The sequence below is a fragment of the Xyrauchen texanus genome, chromosome 8, assembly GCF_025860055.1.
Source record: "Xyrauchen texanus isolate HMW12.3.18 chromosome 8, RBS_HiC_50CHRs, whole genome shotgun sequence".
NCBI classification, from domain to species: Eukaryota; Metazoa; Chordata; class Actinopteri; order Cypriniformes; family Catostomidae; genus Xyrauchen; species Xyrauchen texanus.
The window spans coordinates 30,149,605-30,171,811 of NC_068283.1; the positions used below are offsets into that span (position 1 = coordinate 30,149,605).

General features: G+C 41.7%; 1 protein-coding gene across 1 annotated transcript in view; it reads right to left on the reverse strand.

Moving 5' to 3' along the window:
* Window positions 1–15,902: 15,902 nt before the first annotated feature.
* Window positions 15,903–22,207, reverse strand: part of LOC127647724 (glutamate receptor ionotropic, NMDA 2A-like) — a 218,950-nt gene continuing 212,645 nt past the window's right edge. Inside the window, exons 11-13 of the mRNA XM_052132159.1 lie at window positions 20,600–20,787; window positions 19,359–19,597; window positions 15,903–17,702 (exon numbers count right to left, since the gene is read on the reverse strand). Coding sequence (XP_051988119.1) covers window positions 15,903–17,702; window positions 19,359–19,597; window positions 20,600–20,787 — 2,227 coding nt within the window. The remainder of the gene's footprint in view (window positions 17,703–19,358; window positions 19,598–20,599; window positions 20,788–22,207) is intronic.

Below are 22,207 nucleotides of genomic sequence, written 5' to 3' on the forward strand. Positions count from 1 at the left end.
ACGGGTATTTAAGCGGCGCAAATACGGGAGTTCATTCAGAAAATTTCTTCGGAGCCGAGAGTCGTGCATGCAGTCTGCTGCGAGTTACACACCGAGTTCCTGTTTAATCCTCTGATGCTCTGCATGCTGTTGGATTTGACGGCGCATAACAGCGGCTTTCTCATTCGTGCACGGCTGTGCATTCTTGCCCCTGGGCGCTTCAACAGCGCAGACAACTCTGTGTAGTTTCCTGGATGCATTGATTCTCCCCACCTCTGACGGCCATAAAAACTGCCTTGCATTCCTGGGTTGCGATCACACGCAGGCAGCGTTTTTATGAATGGTCTATGTTTTCAGTACGAGAACATAGCCATGACAGCATTGCGGTCGTAGGCTTTTTCTTGTAGTGAGAAAAAGCCGCTTCAGCCGCCCCCCGCGCCTCACCTCCTTCCTACGGGATTGAGGCAGGCGCCGCGGGCGATGAAAACGATCTGGGGATAGTGACGGGCTCCGTTTCGCCGAGTGAACCAAAAAACTCGTCCCCTTGGTGCCCCTAGCACGGAGTTTAGAGGCGAGGCTTTCACTGCCCAACCCGTCACGCTGGCTGCACCGGACCATTCGACTCGGTTACGCAATTCAGTTTGGCGGTGGCTTACGACCGATCTTGGACCTGCAAGTTTTCAATCGGACCTTGTCCAAACTCCCGTTCAAAATGCTCACCCAGAAACAAATTCTATCTGGCGTCCGGCATCTAGATTGGTTCGCAGCGGTAGACTTGAAGGACGCGTACTTCCACGTCTCAATTCGCCCTCGACATCGACCCTTCCTACGGTTCGCGTTCGACGGTCAGGCGTATCAGTACAAAGTCCTCCCCTTCGGCCTGTCTCTGTCCCCTCACGTCTTCACGAAAGTCGCAGAGGCAGCTCTTGCCCCGCTCCGAGAAGCCGGCATACACATACTCAATTACCTCGACGACTGGCTCATACTGGCCCACTCCCAAGAGTTACTATGCGCACACAGAGACCAGGGGCTCAGCCACCTCAGCCATTTGGGGCTTCAGGTCAACTGGGAAAAGAGCAAGCTCTCCCCGGTCCAGAGCATCTCTTTTCTCGGTCTGGAGTTAGACTCAGTCCCAATGACAGCACGTCTCTCCAACGAGCGTGCTCAGTCAGTGCTGAAATGCCTCGCTTCCTTCAAGCCAGGCGCCGTGGTCCCGCTAAAATGTTTCCAACAGCTCCTGGGGCATATGGCATCCTCCGCAGCGGCCGTGCCACTGGGGTTGATGCATATGAGACCACTTCAGCACTGGCTCTGGACTCAAGTCCCGAGACGAGCATGGCGCCATGGCACGCACAACGTAAAAGTTACCTCTGCCTGCCGCCAAACCGTCAAACCCTGGACAGACCTCTGCTTTCTAAGGGCAGGAGTACCCTTGCAGCAGGTGTCCCCACGCGTTCTGGTCACAACCGACGCCTCCAAATTGGGTTGGGGTGCCGTGTGCAATGGGCGCGCAGCCGCAGGCCGGTGGAACCGAGGCCCGCTGCACTGGCACATCAACTGCCTAGAGCTGCTGGCTGTTTTTCTGGCCCTGCAGAAGTTTCTTCCATTAATTCGGAACAAACACGTCCTAGTCAGGACAGACAGCACCACGGTCGTAGCCTACATAAACCGCCAAGGCGGAGTACGCTCCCTCCACATGTCACAGCTCGCCCGTCGTCTCCTCCTTTGGAGTCAGCAGCAACTCAAGTCACTGCGCGCCACTCACATCCCCGGCAACCTCAATGTGATAGCGGACGCGCTGTCAAGACAAAGCTTGCCTGGCGGAGAGTGGAGGCTCCATCCCCAGTCGGTCCAGCTGATTTGGGACCGGTTCGGCAAGGCTCAGGTAGACCTGTTTGCCTCCCAAGTAACCTCCCACTGCCCGCTCTGGTATGCCCGGACAGAGGCTCCCCTCAGGGCAGACGCGTTGGCACACAGCTGGCCGGAGGGGCTGCGCAAGTACGCATTTCCCCCAGTGAGCCTTCTTGCACAGGTGCTATGCAAGGTCAGGGAGGATGAGGAGCAAGTCATTCTGGTAGCCCCTTACTGGCCCACCCGGACTTGGTTTTCGGACCTCACGCTCCTCACGACAGCCCCTAACTGGCGAATTGCGTCCCTGAGAAAGAAGGACCTTCTTTCTCAGGGACGGGGCACGCTCTGGCACCCGCACCCAGACCTCTGGAACCTCCACGTCTGGCCCTTGGACGGGATGTGGAAGATCTAGCTGGCCTACCACCGACCATCATAGATACAATCAATCAAGCCAGAGCCCCCTCTACCAGGCATCTCTACGTTCTAAAATGGCGTCTGTTCGCGGACTGGTGTTCTTCCCGAGCCGAAGACCTGCAGAAGTGCGCAGTTAGGTCAGTGCTCGTGTTTCTTCAGGAGAGGCTGGAGAGGAGGCTGTCCCCCTCCACCCTCAAGGTGTATGTTGCCGCTATCGTGGCCCACCACGACACAGTAGACGGCAAGTCTCTTGGTAAGCACGACTTAATCATCAGGTTCCTAAAAGGTGCCCGGAGGATAACTCCCTCCCGGCCTAACCTGTTCCCCTCCTGGGATCTCTCGGTCATCCTTACGGGACTCCAGAGACCCCCTTCGAGCCGCTTGACTCAGTTGGACTCAGGGCCCTCTCTTTTAAGACTGCCCTGCTGATCGCGCTCGCTTCCATCAAGAGGGTCGGGGACCTGCATGCGTTCTCTGTTAGCGACGCTTGCCTGGAGTTTGGTCCGGCAGATACTTTCGTGATCCTAAGACTGCGACCGGGCTATGTGCCCAAGGTTCCTACCATGCCCTTCAGGGATCAGGTGGTGAACCTGCAAGCGCTGCCCCGGGAGGAGGCAGACCCAGCCCTTTCACTGCTGTGTCCAGTACGTGCTTTACTTATTTATCTGGACCGCACACAGATCACCAGACGCTCTGAGCAGCTCTTCGTCTGCTTTGGGGGACAGCAGAAACGGAACGCTGTCTCCAAGCAGAGACTCGCCCACTGGGTTGTCGACGCCATTTCCCTGGCTTATCACACCCAGGCCGTGCCCCCCGTGGGTCCGAGCTCACTCCACCAGGAGTGTTGCGTCCTCATGGGCACTGGCTAGGGGCACTGCCCTAGCAGACATTTGTAGAGCAGCGGGCTGGGCAACACCTAACACTTTTGCGAGATTCTACAATCTCCGAGTTGAGTCAGTATCGTCCCGTGTTTTCTAAGGTACCGAGCCCGTAGAACTCGGTAGCACGCCCACAATCTGACCGGGTGAATCGCTTGCACCTAGCACCCTTCCCCCTAACCAGGGGAAACAGTGCGCCTTCATTCTCAGGAGATCTCAGGTTTGGGACACTGGTTGATTCCTCCCTAGCCCTCGTGGGTCGCAGTTCAGCGGAGGAACGCGACCGACCCAAGCCACTGCGGGTACCGCAAGCTACCCTGTACTGGTATAGGTGCTCCACAGGTAAGGCCTCCTTCGGACTCCCCCTGTGTGTAACACAATGGTTCTGTCCCCTCTGGCGAGCGGACTCCCGTGTTTTCCTTAGGCAGTCACGGCTGCCTCGGTTGCCGTGCTGTATGTCCCCCTCTATGAGGCTGGATCCACCACCGCACCTACTTTTCCACATAGGCCCTAAGTCAGGCCTCTGATGGTTTTGCCACTTAAACTTGCCTCCCCTCTCGGGTAGGCGTGGCCTCCGCCGGGTCTTCTCCGCCCTGAATAAGGGCTAAGACCCCCTTCCCTCAATGCGTGTAAGGGCCCCGGCCTTAGTTGCTCTATGCGAGAAACATAGAGAGAAAAGAGGCCCGGCCAGGCTTGGCCCGTTCCCAGGTTGGCGGCCAGCACCTTGTTCCCCGGGTAACGATAAGGAATCCTGATGGCTTAAATGGGGCATTGGGGAAGGGTACGTGCAGCCTGATACAGTTGGTCGTCCTGCACGTAAGAATACCTGCTCGCTCCTGTATCAGCAGTTCATGTACACGGCTCAGCGCATGGCACTTTTATAAGTGGACCCCTAGTGTCGCTTCTCTGACACAACGTGGAGAGAGCGACAGAAGGGGAACGTCTAGGTTACGTATGTAACCTCCGTTCTCCAATGGAGGGAACGAGACGTTGTGTCTCCCCTGCCACGTTGCTGAGCCAAGCCACTGTTGTGGCTGGACCATTTCCGGCTCCTCAGAAAAATCCTGAATGAACTCCCGTATTTGCGCCGCTTAAATACCCGTATGTCTGGGGGCGGGACATGCAAATACTGGTTGCCAACTCTCATTGGCCTTTTTTCATAGTTCAGAGGTGAATATCGGCGCTCAAGAGAGACCCCTAGTGTCGCTTCTCTGACACAACGTCTCGTTCCCTCCATCGGGGAATGGAGGTTACATACGTAACCTAGACGTTTTGCAGATGCTAATCTAAACTAAACTAAACTATACTATACTATACTATACTATACTATACTATACTGTACTGGACTATACTATACTATACATTTAGTCATTTAGCAGATTCTTATCCAAAGTGACTTACAAACGAGACACATATTTGTCATACAAAGTTTAACAATATCTGCAGTATAGGACTACCATGTTCTCACAGTGGCTGCAGTAGTAAAGATGCTAGCACAGAAGAAAGAGACAAACAATTATTTATTTATTTATATATTTTATTTTTGTACATTAGGTGCAGGGTAAGTGCAGTAGTAATTGCAATTAATGTGGGTTGGTTAAGTGCTCTTGGAACAGATGTGTGCTTTCAGCTGGTTCTTTAATGTTGAGAAGATAACAGCAGATCGTGTGGAGGTTGGAAGTTCATTCCAACACAGAGGAGCAGAGAAAGTGAATGATCATTGTAAAGAGGTTCAATGGGAAGGAGGAGGTGAGAACCGGCTTCACAATACAAATAATATTTTAATAATAAACTTAAACAAACACAAACACACACATGACGGACATGTCCGTAAACTATCTCTCTCTCGTCGCACCACCAACTGCCATCGGCCTTTATCCCTCTCGGGGGCTTAATTAGCCTGATAAGGGACCGGGTGTGTATAATCACAACCCGGCCCCACCCTCTGGCCTGCCACAATCGTGAAATAGACTCTGTGCCTCTTTGTGATGGGACCAGATAGGGTCAAGTGACAGGTGACAAAAAAAGGTGGTATGACGGTTAGAAAGAAGCACTGTGGAGACCTCAGTCTTGGAGAGAGGAGAGATAGAGGAAAACAGAGGATAGGATGTTAGAAGGAAGTAGCTGTGGGTTTTAGGTTTAGAGAACTGGCTGATGATGCTCACTACCTTGTCAGTGAAAAACATGGCAAAGGCATCAGCAGTCAGAGAAGAGGTAGGATGTGGTAGAGGAGGATAGAGAAAAGATGAGAAAGTTGAAAATAGTTTACGGGAATCTGAAGTGTTACTGATCTTGTTCTGGTAATAATTAATTTTAGCAGCAGAAACTCTAGTGGAAAAAGAGGAGAGAATTGATTGATGTTCATGAATTGAGTGATCATGAAGTGTCTCTCACAGCCAGGGGCTGGTGGGGTGGCACGTGCTGGCCTGAAGGTAAGAGGACAGACACTATCAAGGCAAGAAGTTAATGCTGAGCAAAGAGCATTTGTAGCTTCATTCAAATCAAGTGAAGAGAAGTGGTTAGTGGAGAGTATATACCATACTATAGCACTATTCTATAGTACTTTTACTATACAACATACTCTATTTTACTGGACTAGACTAGACTAGGCTAGACTCTAGCTTGTTTTTTAATGTTACTTTAACGCTAATTCTCAAGTGCACATATATCATTTTGGCACAGAAATCATTGACTAAAGAGAATCATGTGCCTTTTTTTTTTGTTCTAACCATAGAGGCCTTTTATAAGGAAACAGCTTAATGTGGATATGGAAGACCATTTTTGTACCATATTGATCATAAATACTCCCTACAGACAAACTGATAATCCCATAATCTCAACGCAAATCACAATGTTTAATGTAAATCTTTTTTTTTACACTACCGATAACTGCAATAAATTAAAAGCTTAATGTAATGTACCTAGACAGTGACCTAATTTATTTTACACTTTATAATTTATAGTATAAATAATGTCTTCAGACAGATTGATGAGCCCAGAATCTAAACAGTTAAGTTTGCATTAAGTAACATTAAGGTGTGTTTTCATAATGGGTTTCTATGAGGTAGAAAACATTTCTCCTAAAATATTTTAATTTTTTAAGATTACAGCGGTGTACGGTAATGTTTGAGAAAAATGTGGTTCTGCTAGGTGAATGTTTAGTGCATTAAGCCACAGTAAGTGTGTATCACATTAAACATTTTGAAAAGGGTTACAGATTGGGCTCAGACTCCAGCAACAGCATGCTATTTTTTGGTAAAAGGGCCATGTGTGCCTTGGAATGCGAAAAAAAAAAAAAAGGATTGTCTAGGTTGTAGCGTAGAAGAGAATTCCTTTGTACAATCTCCAGTCTGTCTTCTAGATTCATGTATATTGAGTTACATTTATTGTTCTACATAGAGAAGCATCAGAGAAGGACAGTGTTTAGCCCAGAATGCTGTATTTTGTCAGTCCATGTCAACTAAAAAAGTGCTTTTTGTTGGCTAGTTTGTAAAGTAATTAATTATAGTTTCAGTCCTGTCAGTCCACATCAGGCTTGTGATGATTAATTGCAGCCCTTTTAAAGATTTATGCAGGAGATCAGGAGTCTGCATCAGCCAGTGTTTGAAACAGAGCAAAGTTATTAATTTTCCATCATTGAGCAACAAAGGCACATCTGCAGTTCAAGTCATTCCGCATACAAGTAACTCACAGTACACAGATGCTGGCCCCATATTTTGCTGTCTTTGCATATTTTTTATCGATGCCTGCAAGGCCAATTTTTTGTCTTCCAATGAATTTTGATTTCATGTTTCTCTTTCTTGTAGATTACTCATAAGATTACAGTGAGAAACTGGTTGAGAGAGGTTTTAAAAAGCAGTCATTTATCAAGAAAATCTGATTTGACCTAACAGGTAATGCTGTGATTGTTCAAATGTTGGCGCCTGCAGCATCTTTATCATGAGTGGTTATGGATATGCTTTAGTGCTGAAATGCTGCAAGCATTTCCATCAAACCAAGTCACTTACTCTGAAAAACCTTTTGTGCTAAATATTACATCTTAATCTTTTATCTTTCTCCTAGGAAAAGTAAGGCATTGTTTGCTAGACAGCATGGCTATTTTGCTTTGTTGCAGTGTATTCAACCATGAACACCAGAAGCTCAAAGATCCAATAAATAGCATACACCAAAGTGATAGTCTTCTCCTCCCCACAGCACAAAGGACATTTATATATTGAAAGGGCATTTGTCCCAATCGTAGCAGATATGATCAATATCACATTATCTCAGAAGAACCAATCATTGCACCCCTCTTATTACTTATGATGCCAACAAGTGGGGAACAAAAGCATGTATGTGTGGGTGGTGCTTTAAAGGAAATGATATTAAACTTCCATTTTGCTCAGAAAGTGTTCTGGGGGCTTTTGTGAAATATCAAGCCCTGAATCATTGCTAGAAATACTCATTACATTACACCATGTATGTGCAGTAGACAAACAAACTGATCTCACAGTGAATCATTCGGAAACACTAGGTTGACTTTTAGTTTCCAAACCTTTTCATAATTTTTCATTTTGTGCTATGACAACTAAATTGGTAAATGTTTCTATTTATTTCCCTTGATGGTATGTTGGATGATGCATCATCATCCTGTACATGTTAAACGTTTATCAATATATGTTACAGTTTAAAAGTAAATGCACACATCTTCCCTTGCATACAGTATGTGACAAAGTTGTTTCTGTGACAGCGCCAGGACTGTCTCTGATGCTCGGTGAATATGTCAGCATCCATATTCACTCACTCATTTTGTTTATTCTTTGCTGATTCACTGTTATCCATAGGAAAGTGAATGAGTGAATTTTGATTGGTTTTATTGTCTGATGAAGAGTCATGGGCACGAAATGTCACCTTAGGTGAGAAAATAATAAATTTTTCTATTTTTTGGAGCTGTGGTGTGGCGACTTTTTCTCTCTGCTCTTCTGATACCTATTTGGTCGGGTACTCACACTGAGCTTTTCTGTAGTTTGGATTAATGTAGTTTGTCTGTGGGACTCTAAATAAACATAATAAACACACTGCAGTGACGCCAATATTGTATGTTAGTATTTAAATACAGGTGCAAATAGTATCTGACACTATGTGCACCAGGGTATAATTAGTATCTACCATTATTTGTACCAGGGTTAGGGTGCAAATTATTTGCCACTATTTGTACTGGATGTAAACAACGTATATCATTATTAGGCACCAGGGTGTAAATAGCATCTGACACTATGTGCACCAGGTTGCAATTAAAATCTACTATTATTTGCACCAGGGTTGGGGTGCAAATAATATTTGTACTGGGTGTAAATAACATATATCCTTTTTTTCACCAGGTTGCAAATAGCATCTGACACTATGTGCACCAGGGTGTAATTAAAATCTACCATTATTTGCATACATAGTATACATATTTTTATTTATATAATAACTAATAACTACAATGTAATGCATATAAAATGACTTCACTGAGAAAACAAATCAAACAGATTATCTCATTTGAATCAGCCCATATTTGGAGAAATGGCAAAACAGATAAGCTCCTCATTCATTTCTTAGTGTGCTCCGTCCTCAGGCTGTATGCGCCAGAGCATCTCCATTGTGCACACATAATGCCTAACTTCTGCCCAAAACAAAGCTGCTTTCTCGACTCTTGCAATATTGCTGGGTCACAGCCCCAGTATCACACATGTTCAGACCATAACTAGAGGCCTGAATGAACTGGGGTGAGCGCTAGGTTTGTTGCCATACAGCATGTACCAATCATCACTTGGAATTAAAAGAGCTGTCAGTCAGTGCTTTACCAAACCCCTGGTTCATGAACTTTTTAGGTGTCTACAAAATGCAGCCAGAACTCAGGTTTTGGAAACATATTGCAATAGATACAGTGATCATATAAAGTGGCAGAAAAGTCTTTATTAGAAAAATGAAACTTTTACTTATATACATGTTTTTACATCTTGTAACCCAGCACAATTTTCCTGCAACCACATCGTATTGACATTTCACAAGTCACATATCAGACCTGTTCCTTTAATATGATCTACATATACATAAAAAAGCAGAGAATCAAAAATAAGTCAGAACACAGTACTTTCTTTATGTTACAAATGACTGGAAACAAATGCATGTTCAGAGATGACAAGAGATATGTTCGAACTGCTCCACTGAATTAGTACTTTCTCATGCAATTTGCCAACAGCAGAAATGGTTCTAATAATGCAAGTTTGTGTCAGCTTTATGTAAGAGATTAGTTCCAACTTACATTAAAAAGTTCTTAAGACATTTCAGTATGCACACAAGTGATAATGCTTTATTATAAAAGAACATTTTGGCAGCAGGTTACATGGTTTTCAGTGATAAATAGGTTATAGTCACATGACAAACCTTCCCCAGTATAAAACACTATTCTAAAATATTTTCTACTTTTATCCACATAAAATATGAATGCAAAGCTTACAAGAGTGAATATTAAACAGAAAACACAGGTGATTAATTTTAAATAATTCTTCTCTCTTTTGTGAATCCAAGATCAAAATTATTTCAAAGAGGGAAGGTAGCGTTCCATGTCCTTTATTAAGTGCAAGTATTCCAGCAACTCTGTGCTCAAGCTTATTCAATCAAATACACAATTCAAAACATCATTTATTTTTATTTTTTTTTACTCTTTAAGGGTCAATTGTCCTTTTAATTCCCAATTAAAATTATTTATTACTTAAATAGATAAATTATAAAAGATAATTGTGTTGATGAATGTGTTATAGGATTACAATCATAAGCAGAGTTTTGCTCAAGGTTGTCAAAACAGTGGACTTGTGGTCAGTGCGAGTGCTCTGACATATTGAGCCATGTTGCTCATGGGTTCAAGTCCAGGTTGTGTTACCACCCTGTTTTCCTCTCTCTCTCTAACTCTGTATATCAATCGAATTTGGCAAATAGTGACCAAATACTTCAGATAATGAATATTAGTACCGCAATGCAAATGAAAGTACTACTTTAAAATATGTCATTTCCAAAAGAACTGCATGACAGAGAGAGTAAAAGCTCTCATTTAAGAAATGGAGAGGAATTTGAGCAATGGATTTGTTGGAATCAAGTTAACTACTCATTTTGTTTCCAAGCTGCCATTTCTTTGCCCCTGTAAAATGTGTTCCTGAGGGTAATAATGCAGCCTGAGAGTGAAAGGGAGTGAGCTACATAGTTGACACTGCCATGCACGAGGGCTCGCACTCCTGTCTTTGCCCACCTGCCGCATCTCACTGTGCCTTGTGCAATTCTGGCAGATGTAATTTGAGTTGAAGGGCTTTCTCCTTGAAACTACATCAGTGGGAACACAGCCAACGATGCAGTGACAGTACAACAGCTTGCCTGGCAGCAGAGAGGGCCCATAGTTCTTATAACACTGCACTTGGCAAAATATCAGAATTAGGAAGAATGGATTTAGAATGGTCCTCCATGTGGATGCAAAATTGACTTGGAGGGAGATCTATTGTAGAGTTATGTAATGGTCTCACATCCCTGCTTCCCTTAACAGCATCAAACGCATCTCTTTTTTATTATTATTCTGCCCTATACTGTCATAAAATTCATCTCAAAGGGGAGAAAGTGTTTTGTATGTATCTTTCACTTTAATGGATTTTATAACAGACAAAACTCATGTTGATGGAGCTATTTCAGCTGTCTGAAAAGTCATAAAACACTTTCAAGAGTAAATAGTCAGCTTATATATGCATCATTTCAAAAGCTGTTACGGACTGTGAAAATCTTAAAGGGATAGTTCACCCTAAAATAAAAACTCTGTCATCGTTTACTTACCCAAATGTAATTCCAAACATGGATGAAATTTTGGACATACTTTATATTAGGTGGCCTTTACTACTATGTACTAACATTAAATACATAAACGATTATGTATTTACTGTGTAATTACATGTTGTTCAGCAAAATGTCCATATTTGCCGATACTGAGGTTGAGGTATGGCTAGGTTTAGGAGTAAGGGTTTGAGGTAGGGGTAAAGTTAATTGAGTAACTATAAATGTAATTAAAAATGCAATTGCTTTAAATGTAATTACAATGCAACAACATATGTACATAATAAGTACATATCAAATTGTTAAGTACATTGTAGTTAAGGCCACCTAAAATAAAGTGTCTGAAATTTGTATTGCATTTGTTTTTTATTCATTGAACGTTCACAGTGACTGAGACTGTCATTCCATAACATTCTGCCAAACACCTTGTCCTAACTAGATCTGACGCAATAAGATTCCAGCAACAAGCAATCTGTCTGTCAACACCAGGCGGGACACGACACCATGATATTCATACATTAAAATGAGGATAATTCTCAATAAAATGCAGAAAACAGAGCAATCACAGACGGAACAGTCTATTTATTGAACGCAGCTAATTTTCTCACATAAGCTCCGCAACGTTTTCTACGGCAAGCCCCAAGGGGATAATTACACAAACACACACATACACAGGAAAAAGTAACTTTATGGATCGCATCCTTCTTCAGTATGTTATTATTGTTTATGTTCATGCGATACTCCAGTTGTTATTTTTCTGATCTCCACGTGACACGGAAGCAGAGAGAAAGTCATAATGAGCGGGTTTGTCTCCCCTCTGCTATTCTGATCCGGTGTTTACAGAGCTCCGACTGAAAAGAACGAGACCTCAAGCACAACATTCGGTAGGTGTGTCACACCCCTGGCCATAATCAAGTTGTTCTAAACTGGCTAGTGAGATGCCGGCTTTAATATACTGTAATAAGTTTGTTGACTGTGCTGCCTGGCACAATGTTGCAGAAATAGAAACCATTTCAAAAATGTAAAGCCCTGTTGTTCGTCACGTGTCATTGCTGCTAGGACAAAAAACTCTTGTTTACATGGAAAAGTTACCTTTTATCGCGTGTCATGGCGCATCTGGTTAGGACTCGGTGTTACATCTCCTTTTGTGTTCCACAGAAGAAATAAAGTCCTATGGATTTGGAACAACATGATGGAGTAAATGATGACAGGATTTTCATTTATGGGTGAACTATCCCTTTAATGAATGCCTATCTCGATTCACTGATATGCACACATGCACACATTAAACAAAAAAAGCCTGATTCTCTGACGAAAACAATGGGGCATAACAAATATGATGCACAAATAGATTAATCCTTAACTGGCATTTAAGGTGTGGTTGAGAAAGTACTAATTGTTTCTGACTTAAAAAATCTTGTACTTTGCTTACTTTTAGTAAGTCAACTACTTTGCCTAGTCTAGCTCTTTTTATGGAAATAACTGGTATTTGAGCTACTTTAAATTCACATTTGTTTAACTATTCTATGATAGGCAAATAAAATCAAAAATATATTAGATTAGATTTTAAATAAACTATGCATGGCTTTTGCCTAGTCAAAAACTGCTACATAAAATTATTTCATATCTATCTAGTTGCAATCAAAAATCTGACCTGCATTGTTTTTCGTAACAGATATGATGAACTCCTCCAATAACCATCGATAAACACAGAACGACAATACTGGTGAAGTAAAAAGTACATTTTGGTTTTCAAAACGTTGTGTAAAAATCCCAGAAGTTTGGCGTCAGAAACGACAAGCCGAGTGACCACAAAGCTTTGGTTCATGAGCAGGATGATTCAAAACCCTGCAGCCTCACAATGGCCCCTGCACAGAATGCCTATGAACAAAAAAGGCTTCTCTCAGCTCTCCACAAACTGAACTATAGGCATGCTTGATCCAAGCTCACCTTCAAGTGGATTGACAGTGTTACCTTGAAAAATCTGCTGCAATGCCTGTATCACCACCCCCAACAAGCTTACAAAAGCAGGGCTACAACCCCTGTATACAAACTGCTTGTACACTTGAAATCTCTTAAGGTGACGTTTTAATGCAGACCTTGTGAGTGATGTCTTTTTTCGGTATGTACGCTACAGAAAACGAGTGCTACTGTACAGACCTGTGAAACCTACACAAAAAATATTGTTTTTTCTGTATAATCATAACTTTGATAATGACATATTTGAATATGAATTTACAAGCAATTTACAAGTGGCTTATATTCAAAATAGTTGCTTAAATCTTTGAGGAATTAAAAAAAAGCTCTATTCTTACAGCAAACCATAGATAATAGAGAAAATCAAGAAGACGTCATATCTTTGGAGGCACAGCAGACCCGAAAAGGACTCTTGTTTTTTTTCTCTTTACAGCTTAAGTCTGGCTATACATGACAGGTAAGAGACAGAAAGCGCAGCTGGTGACGTTTTCACCTGCCAATCGTGGAAGAGCAAGGATATTCACCTCACCTCACAAAAGTGGCCACCAGATATGAAATAAACACAGATGTGGCTCAGTGATTAATATATGAAATACTTTGATGGCCAAGAGGCTAATACCTTGCTTATTTCCCCATAACAGCAGCACTGAAATGCTCTTGAAAATTTTCTTTCCATATATGTTATATTTGCACCCTGTTACAAATAATCTGTGATCATAACATCATAACAAAAACATAGAAAGAGTTACAATTGAGTTGCATGCCATTATTATAATTTTTCAAGTAATCAAAATACATTTTCTTTAAAGACTGGGGTATTACAAGGGTGAAAATAAAACTCAAAACAAAAACAAGTTGCAAAGAGTTAAAAACTATATATGGCATACATGATTACAAGACCTTGATATTTTACATGTGCATACAGCACATTAGCTTCATAAAGCAGCACTTCATATGATGAAAATGTTCATTACTATGAAAGTGATGAGATATTCAAAATGATGGTGTACATTGAATAGTGTCAGATTATTAAGTAAGGTAAAAGAAACAGTGACTATTACAGTGTTTATCAGTAAGTCTGATAAACATCCTGTTTCACTGCAAATTTTGAACTCTTAAACAAAAAGCTTGTTTCAAAGATAGCTGAATGAAACTGATTGATGTTTGTCTCATCTTTCATGTCTAATTGTGTATCACAACTGCACTGGAATTCCTTGGACAACGTTGGGGTGCAAGGAAATAAAACAACCCATTCATTCAGTAGTATGCCTAACAAAATGTGAATGTGTCTCTCAGTGCTGCAGTGAAAATAGTACACAAAATGACAAAGAAGCATCCTGAGATATTTGATCTAATATACAATTTGGCTATGTGTTCTGATTCACATTGCATGGAGTTCATTGAGTATGTTTGTATAGTATAACGTTCAGTAATAGGTCTGCAGAACAAAGGTTTTGCATTGTAGTTCTCTATTTGAATAGCATATGTTGATGTACGGACTGCAACAGAAAACCAATGTTCTAGTTCAGAGTCAGATTTCAAGCTAACCCAAGGTTTCACATGCACCACTCTTTAGACTTGATTGGATCACAAATGCAAAGCAAACCTTACAAAAAAAGTAAAAATAAAAAAATAAATAAAAAAAGGTGTTTGTACTATGGTACAGTGATAGTATCAGATGGTAATACCATGATTCTTTGATATACCATGAAACTGAAATTCATGTACCACAGAATTTACCACTCCATGGTAATTGCAAGAATACCATAGTGGTACCGTGTAGACAGAAACATAGTATTACCATATTATATGTAAAAAAAAAAAGAAAAAGAAAAGAAAAACAAACAAAAATGGAAATACAAACATAAATGTTCAAAAACCATGACAGTACCATGATATGTGTCCAAAAATCCATGGTAGTACCAACGTTCATGTCCAAAAAAACAAACATAAAAAAACATGGTAGTACCATGGTGCATGCCCAAAAAACCATGATACTACCATGGCACTTCTAATACTTTTTTGTAAGTAAAAGCTCTGCAAAACTACAACATAATCAACAGTCTTCTGGAGATGATGTTCTGATTTGGTTTCACAGTGTACAGTGACAGAATGGAAGAACTGAACAAAATAAATATGAGACAAACTTTCATCACAAAAGAGCACTTATTCGTAAATGGAGGATCAACACAATAGTCCTAGAGGCTGCTCATATGTCTTATCTCAGGGTTCCAACACAATGCAGGGTCTAATCACCTACTTACAGGTCATGATTTCACTGCACAGATGACCACCTCAGTTGTCCAACCAAATTACCTTAATGTAAATATATCTTCAACCAAAACAAGAGAAAAAAGACAAGGAAAAATCACACATGCAAAACATAAAATCTATTCTTGAAGGTAATATAGAAGTTTTGTTTATAAAGCAGAGGTGGGCGGGGAACTAATGATTATTGTGCTACCAAATAAGATCACTTCTAAATTCTAAATAGGGATTAGAATGCCAAAAATCCCAAGTCTATAGTAATAAAAGCAAAAATGCAATTGCTGAGTGCCTTGAATGAAATACCCAAGCTTCAGGAACTAATCCAGCCACAGTCAGTTTGATACAGGTATGCACTCATCACATGATGTGATGGGCCAAACACCTGAAACCCCACCCTATAATCTGCTTCAGTCCACCATAGTGCTGGGTTGGACTTCAAAGCAGTGCATCTATTTTAGTACTTAGCATTTTGTGTACACACTTCCATCCTGGACCACATTTTGTTGACTCATAGTTGACTGTCTTCCGGCAACTAGTTGCCTTGCAGACATCTTAAAATGCTGAAATCTTTGGAAATCGCTATCCTGGCTGATTCACTTGTATAAGAAAAGTGATATCTGCAAAGACAGTACTTGGGTACTTTTTAGATGAAGGTGACTGTGGCATTCTAAGTGAGTAAATATTCCTACACAAAAAGAATTAAACATCTGACTCAAGACTAGGTATTTTCTTATATACTCGTCTATTGCTAAACTGTGAAGAGTTGAGAACCCGGGGAGCTGAGTATGCACTAGTCTTGTTGGCTACATAAGGCATCACATGCTCTGAAATGTACATGTCATTGGGTATTCGGCCATCCCTGGAACAATATGAGGTGGTGGACTTCACAGAGGACCTCAGATTGTTCTCATTCCTGGTTTTGATGGGAGCTAATTGTTTGTAAATGTCAGACGAGCTCCTGTGAACCAGGCGTGTGTCATCCCGTATAGATTGCATGAAGGGGTTGTCTGTTGGGTGATCAGGGTAAAGTGACTTACTACGCTTACTTTCCTCTAGGTTTCGGTTAAAGAACATGGACCTGCTGCCAAACAGTTTGTCAGCCTTGATGTTAAACATGTTCTCATAAGGGCTGTCCTCAAGGAAGCGGTCCTTCTCTTTTAGGCTGACGCTCCGTGCCGGCCGGTTCAGGTCAATCTCTTTGGGCTTCTCAAGTATGATATTGTCAAAGGAATGCTGGCGGCTGAGCCTCAGTCTGTTCCTCCTCTGTACGTGTGGCCCATCTGTCTGAGGCCAGTAGTGGCTGAACATGTCATCATCGTGCATGCTAGGGCTAATCATGGCGTCATGTAGCATCTGGTCCTCACTGATGTCATAAAGGTTGCCCATGTGGATGCAAGCCTCACATCGGTTATACGGGGAGCGTATGGAGGCATATGGCCCCGTGCTATAGTTGGGCACCTTGGAAAGACAGCTCCGGCAGTGAGTCTGTTTGAAACGGTCGTTGCTTTCATGCGGACTGCTGACATTCTTCTCTTTCAAGCTGTAGTGTTTGTTGTGGATATTTTCTGGCAGGAGGTCAGAGTTGCTTTGATGCAGGGGGCTGCTGTTTAGATGGATGATGGGCTGGTCACATTTCCTGTAATTGTCATTGTGGTCGGAGTAAATTTCGGAGAAATCCAAATCATCGGTTGTGAGGCCTCGGCCTTCTCTGTAGTGCTGTGGATCTGAGAGCAAACTCAGCTCCCGTTCAGAGTCTATGGTGTAGATTTTTTCCCTGCCCACTCCACCCTGCTTATTTTTTAAGTAGGACAGCTCTACTTCACTGCAATCCCTAGGGTATTTTGACGTCATCGATCTTTTTTTTAAGTTATCCTTGGGCTTCAGGTGCTTGTTATTGTCGGGATCCTTGTAAGAGGTGGCCCTGCTCGAGCAGTCGGAGATATCAGAGTGTGCCGCATCCTCTGGCAGGTACCTCTGACTCTTCATGGACAGACGGGGGTCTGGGGCCAAAGTATCAGGCCCCTGGGTTTGACGCAATGTATCCACTGATTTTTTCCACAGAGCTCGAGGTTTTGCATTGGTCTGGGCCGTATCTGCACTCACCGCCACCTCGACCGTATTGGGGTTTGATTCATTGAGGGTGAGGGGGTGTTGACCTTGAAAGATGTAGTTGTTCAGGTGGTCTTTGTGGCGATTGGTTAGATAAGCCTGCAAGTCGCTGGAGTCTCCATAAATATCCTTTTGGGCATAGCTACGATTATCTGTGTAGATGAAGTTTCCTTTCTCAGCCATCATGTCCATGATCATGGGGCTGGCCGAGTGCATGAACTCGCTGCCACGTTTAGGAGAGTTGATCCTGGAGCCACTGAGGTTTGTCATGTTAGTCATTTGCTTGGCAGACTTGATCAGCTTTAGCATGTTGGACTGTGGACTGAAGTCCAAGTCAGATGACTTCTTTTTCATGTCGATATGTACACCATGAATGCAACTCCATATACCCTATGGCAAAAAAAGATTGAAATCCATCTTAGTACTCATACATTAACTGCAAACCAACTGACACATTTCCCCCCAAATTATGACTGCCAAACAGTGTATGAAATTAACTTTATTTTTTAACCTTTATTAAAGATTAAAAATCCTTTATTCCAAAGTTGCTCCTTGGAATAGATTTTTACGGTAATTTTATTCCCTATTTTTTTGATCAATAAAATTAAACACATTCTCAGTTCTCTTGTTATAGGTAAGTTATCTTACCTATAACATCAAATTACCATCAAATACAAATACAAAAGTATGTCAGTAAGTCACAATGCATCAATGCCAACACTCTGCAAGAATACATTGTATATATTTGGTCAGGCCCTATGTTAAATTAAATCAAACCATTCTGTCCTGTCTATTATCACAATAGACTATATATAGAAAATAAATTTTTAAAAATGCCAAGGGGTTAGTGTTGAAATGTACATTTCCTTTCAAACGATCCTTTCCCCTTACTTTCTCTATAAATCACTTTTCACCAGTTAAAATTCTATCAGTTATGCTTGCGTTCTCCAACTCCCATATTTCATTACCTTAGAGATGCTAATTAGAGCCACCATATTCTCACACTGGCAGCATATACACAAACCCATCAGGGATCAAATCTAAACAAAGACATACTGAGCTGATGTCTGTGCTAGAGATCATGCTGTCAAAACAGACTGCTGCACTGTCATTTTGAACACCCTGGCCATGAAATAAGTGGTCTAAAATCTTATTTATGACAAACTTTGTCTTTCAGGGCCTGGCCATGTCAAAGTAAAGACTGATCTTAAATGCTATCTGGATTAGCACTGATGCTCTCTCTAGTTATTTTGAGTGATATTGGCTGTACCTCAAGACACAGGACTCAGGAAAATTCAGGCTGAGGAATTCTGCTGTGTCATGACATTACAACAAAAAACTGTAAAGGCCCCTGTACACTACATATGAAATCGAAGAAGTAACGGGTGTGTCTACTCATGATTTCAAGTAGTTACAGTCCAACTAATTGTTTGAAAGTAGTTAACTAAAGTACAAGCTACTAACAAAAAGTAGCTAACTACACTGTAATTAAGCTAATTAAGGGAGAAATATTATTTAAAATATATAACTAGAAGATAGTATTATTTATAGGGCTGTCAAGTGATTACAATTTTTAATCGAATTAATTACATGTTATGATTATTTATTAGTCTAATTAATTGCATTTATAAATATTTGTTGAGAAAGCCCCTCAATTAACAATAATTCAATATATAATTTAAAAAATAATTATAAAAAGTTTTATAACATTTGAGTAGGAGGAAGTTAGTTATGGCCTCTTAAAATCTGTGTAAATATGACATGCAATGTCATTGTGCAATACAATATGACATGAAAACAGTGATGTAATATTCTGTAACTTTAAAGTATAACTTGTTGGAAAAGTAGGTCACTAAGTGAAAGGCACTCTGCTATTTTGAAAACAGTTTAAACAGAAAATTCTATTAAGAAAACAGTTTAGTAACTTTCACTCTAGTTGCTACATTTTGTTAGTTACTCCCCAACACTGAATATTAATTCCTAATGCATCAACTTTAAGTTTTTTTATGACCAGGTGGGATTCTTTTTATTGAATGACACCCTTACCCTGCTGATGCTGAAGAGCAGGCCAGGTGTGCCTGAGCAGACGCCAGTGAAGCAGTATCGGAGTCTCCAGTAGAACAGGTGCTCCCAGACAAAGGTAATGAGGCTGAGACCCATGGCGGTCGCCAGCATGTAGAACACTCCAGCCATGTTGTCCACATCCAGCTGGCTGCTCATTACCTCGTTCTTTTCATTGTGGCAGATCCCAGTCAGCCACTGAGCCTCCAACTCCTCCATCTCACCTGAGGAGAGACACGTCATCAATTAACTCCATCTCCCATTTCACGTACATCTCAGTGGGCCACACTGCAACCATCCACAGACATATCCTCCTGTTCCACAACTCCCTGTGCGCTAACATGTCAAAGGGAGGATCTGTAAAATTATACACTCAAGCTTTAGCCATATGTTTCACCATATGAGACTTTTTTTCCCTCTTTTTCGACAAGGTGCATCTGCTAGGAGGGTAACTCTGTCATTTTTCATGCTCCGCGTACAACACTACTGTTAAGTACACCGTATAGTATGGAGAGAGTACAAAATTAGCTGCAGATGTCTTCGAAAGGAGCTTTACACAAGCTCCTGTGTAACGCTGAATTAAATTGAAAGTTAAAGCTAAAACATTTATCAGCTGGACATTGCTGCATAAGAATAATGCATTGTAGTTCTAGATTTTAGCACACTGCATTAAAACTCTTTAGGACAGATGTATTTTTAACACAGAGACAGCTGCGCCATGTGAATATTCTAAGATGCTGGAAAACCACACGCACATGTACATGTATATAAGTACACATAATTATAAAAATACAGAGTTCTGTCCTGTGTTGATTTATTTCCTACTGAAACAAAAAGTAGGGATCGGGCATATCAAAAAGCAACAGAGCATTTGATTGGACAAAAATCTGTGTAGTGCTTGATGAGTCATCAATATTTGTTATATTTTTTTCCCAGAAGAGAAAAACTTACATTTTAAATGCATTTAACTGCTACAAATTAATTTTAGAAAGTGTAATCATAGATTTAAATACACACATGGACTAAAAACCACAAAAGTTAGATTTTATAAATTTTATCTTTTAAAAGAATTTGAATCCTGTGTTTTGTGTTGGGGACTCTATGTGCTGTTTGTACAATTGCTTTCACTGTAAGTTCACTAGGTTTTCATGCTGCCCTATCTAACATGCATGACAGGGTAGCATGGCATTCTGGACTGCTTTCAAGTTTGGGAAGAGGACACTAACCATCTCCGATAATAGCAAGGATGGCCAGATCCACCGGGCGCTTCCAGAGCGAGCTTTTCTGCAGGGCGATGCCGTAGCCAGTGGTGGCAAAGATGTAGCCGCTGCCAATAGTCACTAGTTTACAGCCCTCGTCCCTACCAGCCATGTAATTTAGCACAGCTGCGTCGTAAATGAAGGCATCAAGTTTGCTGGTAAAAAAGAAAGAACAGAGACACTAATTTCAACGGCAAATAGAATAGAGTCATTCTAATATCTTAACACTGACGTAATGCCACCACAAGGGACAAATTAATCCTAACACATATTAACTTTACAGCAATGGTGTAGACAAAATGGTGTAGACCAGCGGTTCTCAACAGGAGGGATCGAAAGGGGGCGCAGATTGTTTTCAAGAAAATAACAGAGCATCATTTGGGTACTTAGTGTATTTTATTGCTTTTCAAGTAGAACGTACATAAATGAAAAAAAAAATAAAACACTCTGCACAATAAAAAAAAAACTACGTTCCCTCTCCCTCTACATTTTCTTTTTGATGGGGAGAGGCAGAGCTTAAACTGCCTTTAATCTAGCTGTCAGTAGAAACACATTTTAGAACGTCCACCAAACGGATTCCATATTGGTAAGAAGTTTATGGATAAGTTCATCACACGTGCCAAAAGGAGTTGTGGTGGCGATGTGTGGTCAGCACCAACACCTAAGAAGTGTAAAACACGAAAGTATGACAGTTTGGCTTTGCGGTGGCTGGGACAGATGATGTACCGCTGCCTCAGAGTGTCACATGTGCAGATTTGCTGGCAAATGATAGCATGAAGCCATTTAGAAACCGAAAACCCGACACTCAAAAGACAAACCCTTAGATTTTTTCAAACTAAAGTTACCTTGCCTTGCACAGCAGAAACTAAACATCAGCAAACACACATCATTGTCTAACAGGTGTCTAGAAGCATCCTACTACGTCTCGCAACGAGTTGCTAAATTAGGAAAACCTCAGACGCTAATCTTACCTGCTGCCAAAGATATCTGTTGAGTCATGTTTGGAGAGAATTTCGCACAAAATATTGGTGGCATCCCCCTTTCTAATGACACCGTTAGCTCCCGCACATCTGACATGGAAAGCGACGTTAAGGAGCAATTGCTAGCTAACATCATGCGAAGCAAGTACTTTGCCCTGCAGTTTGATGAGACAACTGATGTTGCAGGGCTAGCACAGTTGCTTACCTATGTCAGATATATAAAAAAAAAAATATTTTGAGGAGGACATTATTTTCTGTCTGTCTCCTCCAGTGCATACAACTGGCGAGGCATTGTTTGAAAATCTGGACGGGTATAAACGGGATACAGGCAAGTCATGGGATAAATGTTTTGGGATATGCACAGACGGAGCCCGTTCAATGACTGGGAGGGTTAGCAATCTGGTCAATCCTGTCCAGGATTTAGCCCCTTTTGCCAAGTGGACCCACTGTGTGATTCATTGCGAATCTCTCTGGAGTCAGTTTTAAAGCAGGCAGTGCAAATGGTCAACTTCATAAAAGCACAGCCATTAAATGCACACTTGTTTTCCTTGCTTTGTCAGGATCATGAGCAGCTGCTATTTCAGCTTCTAATTGT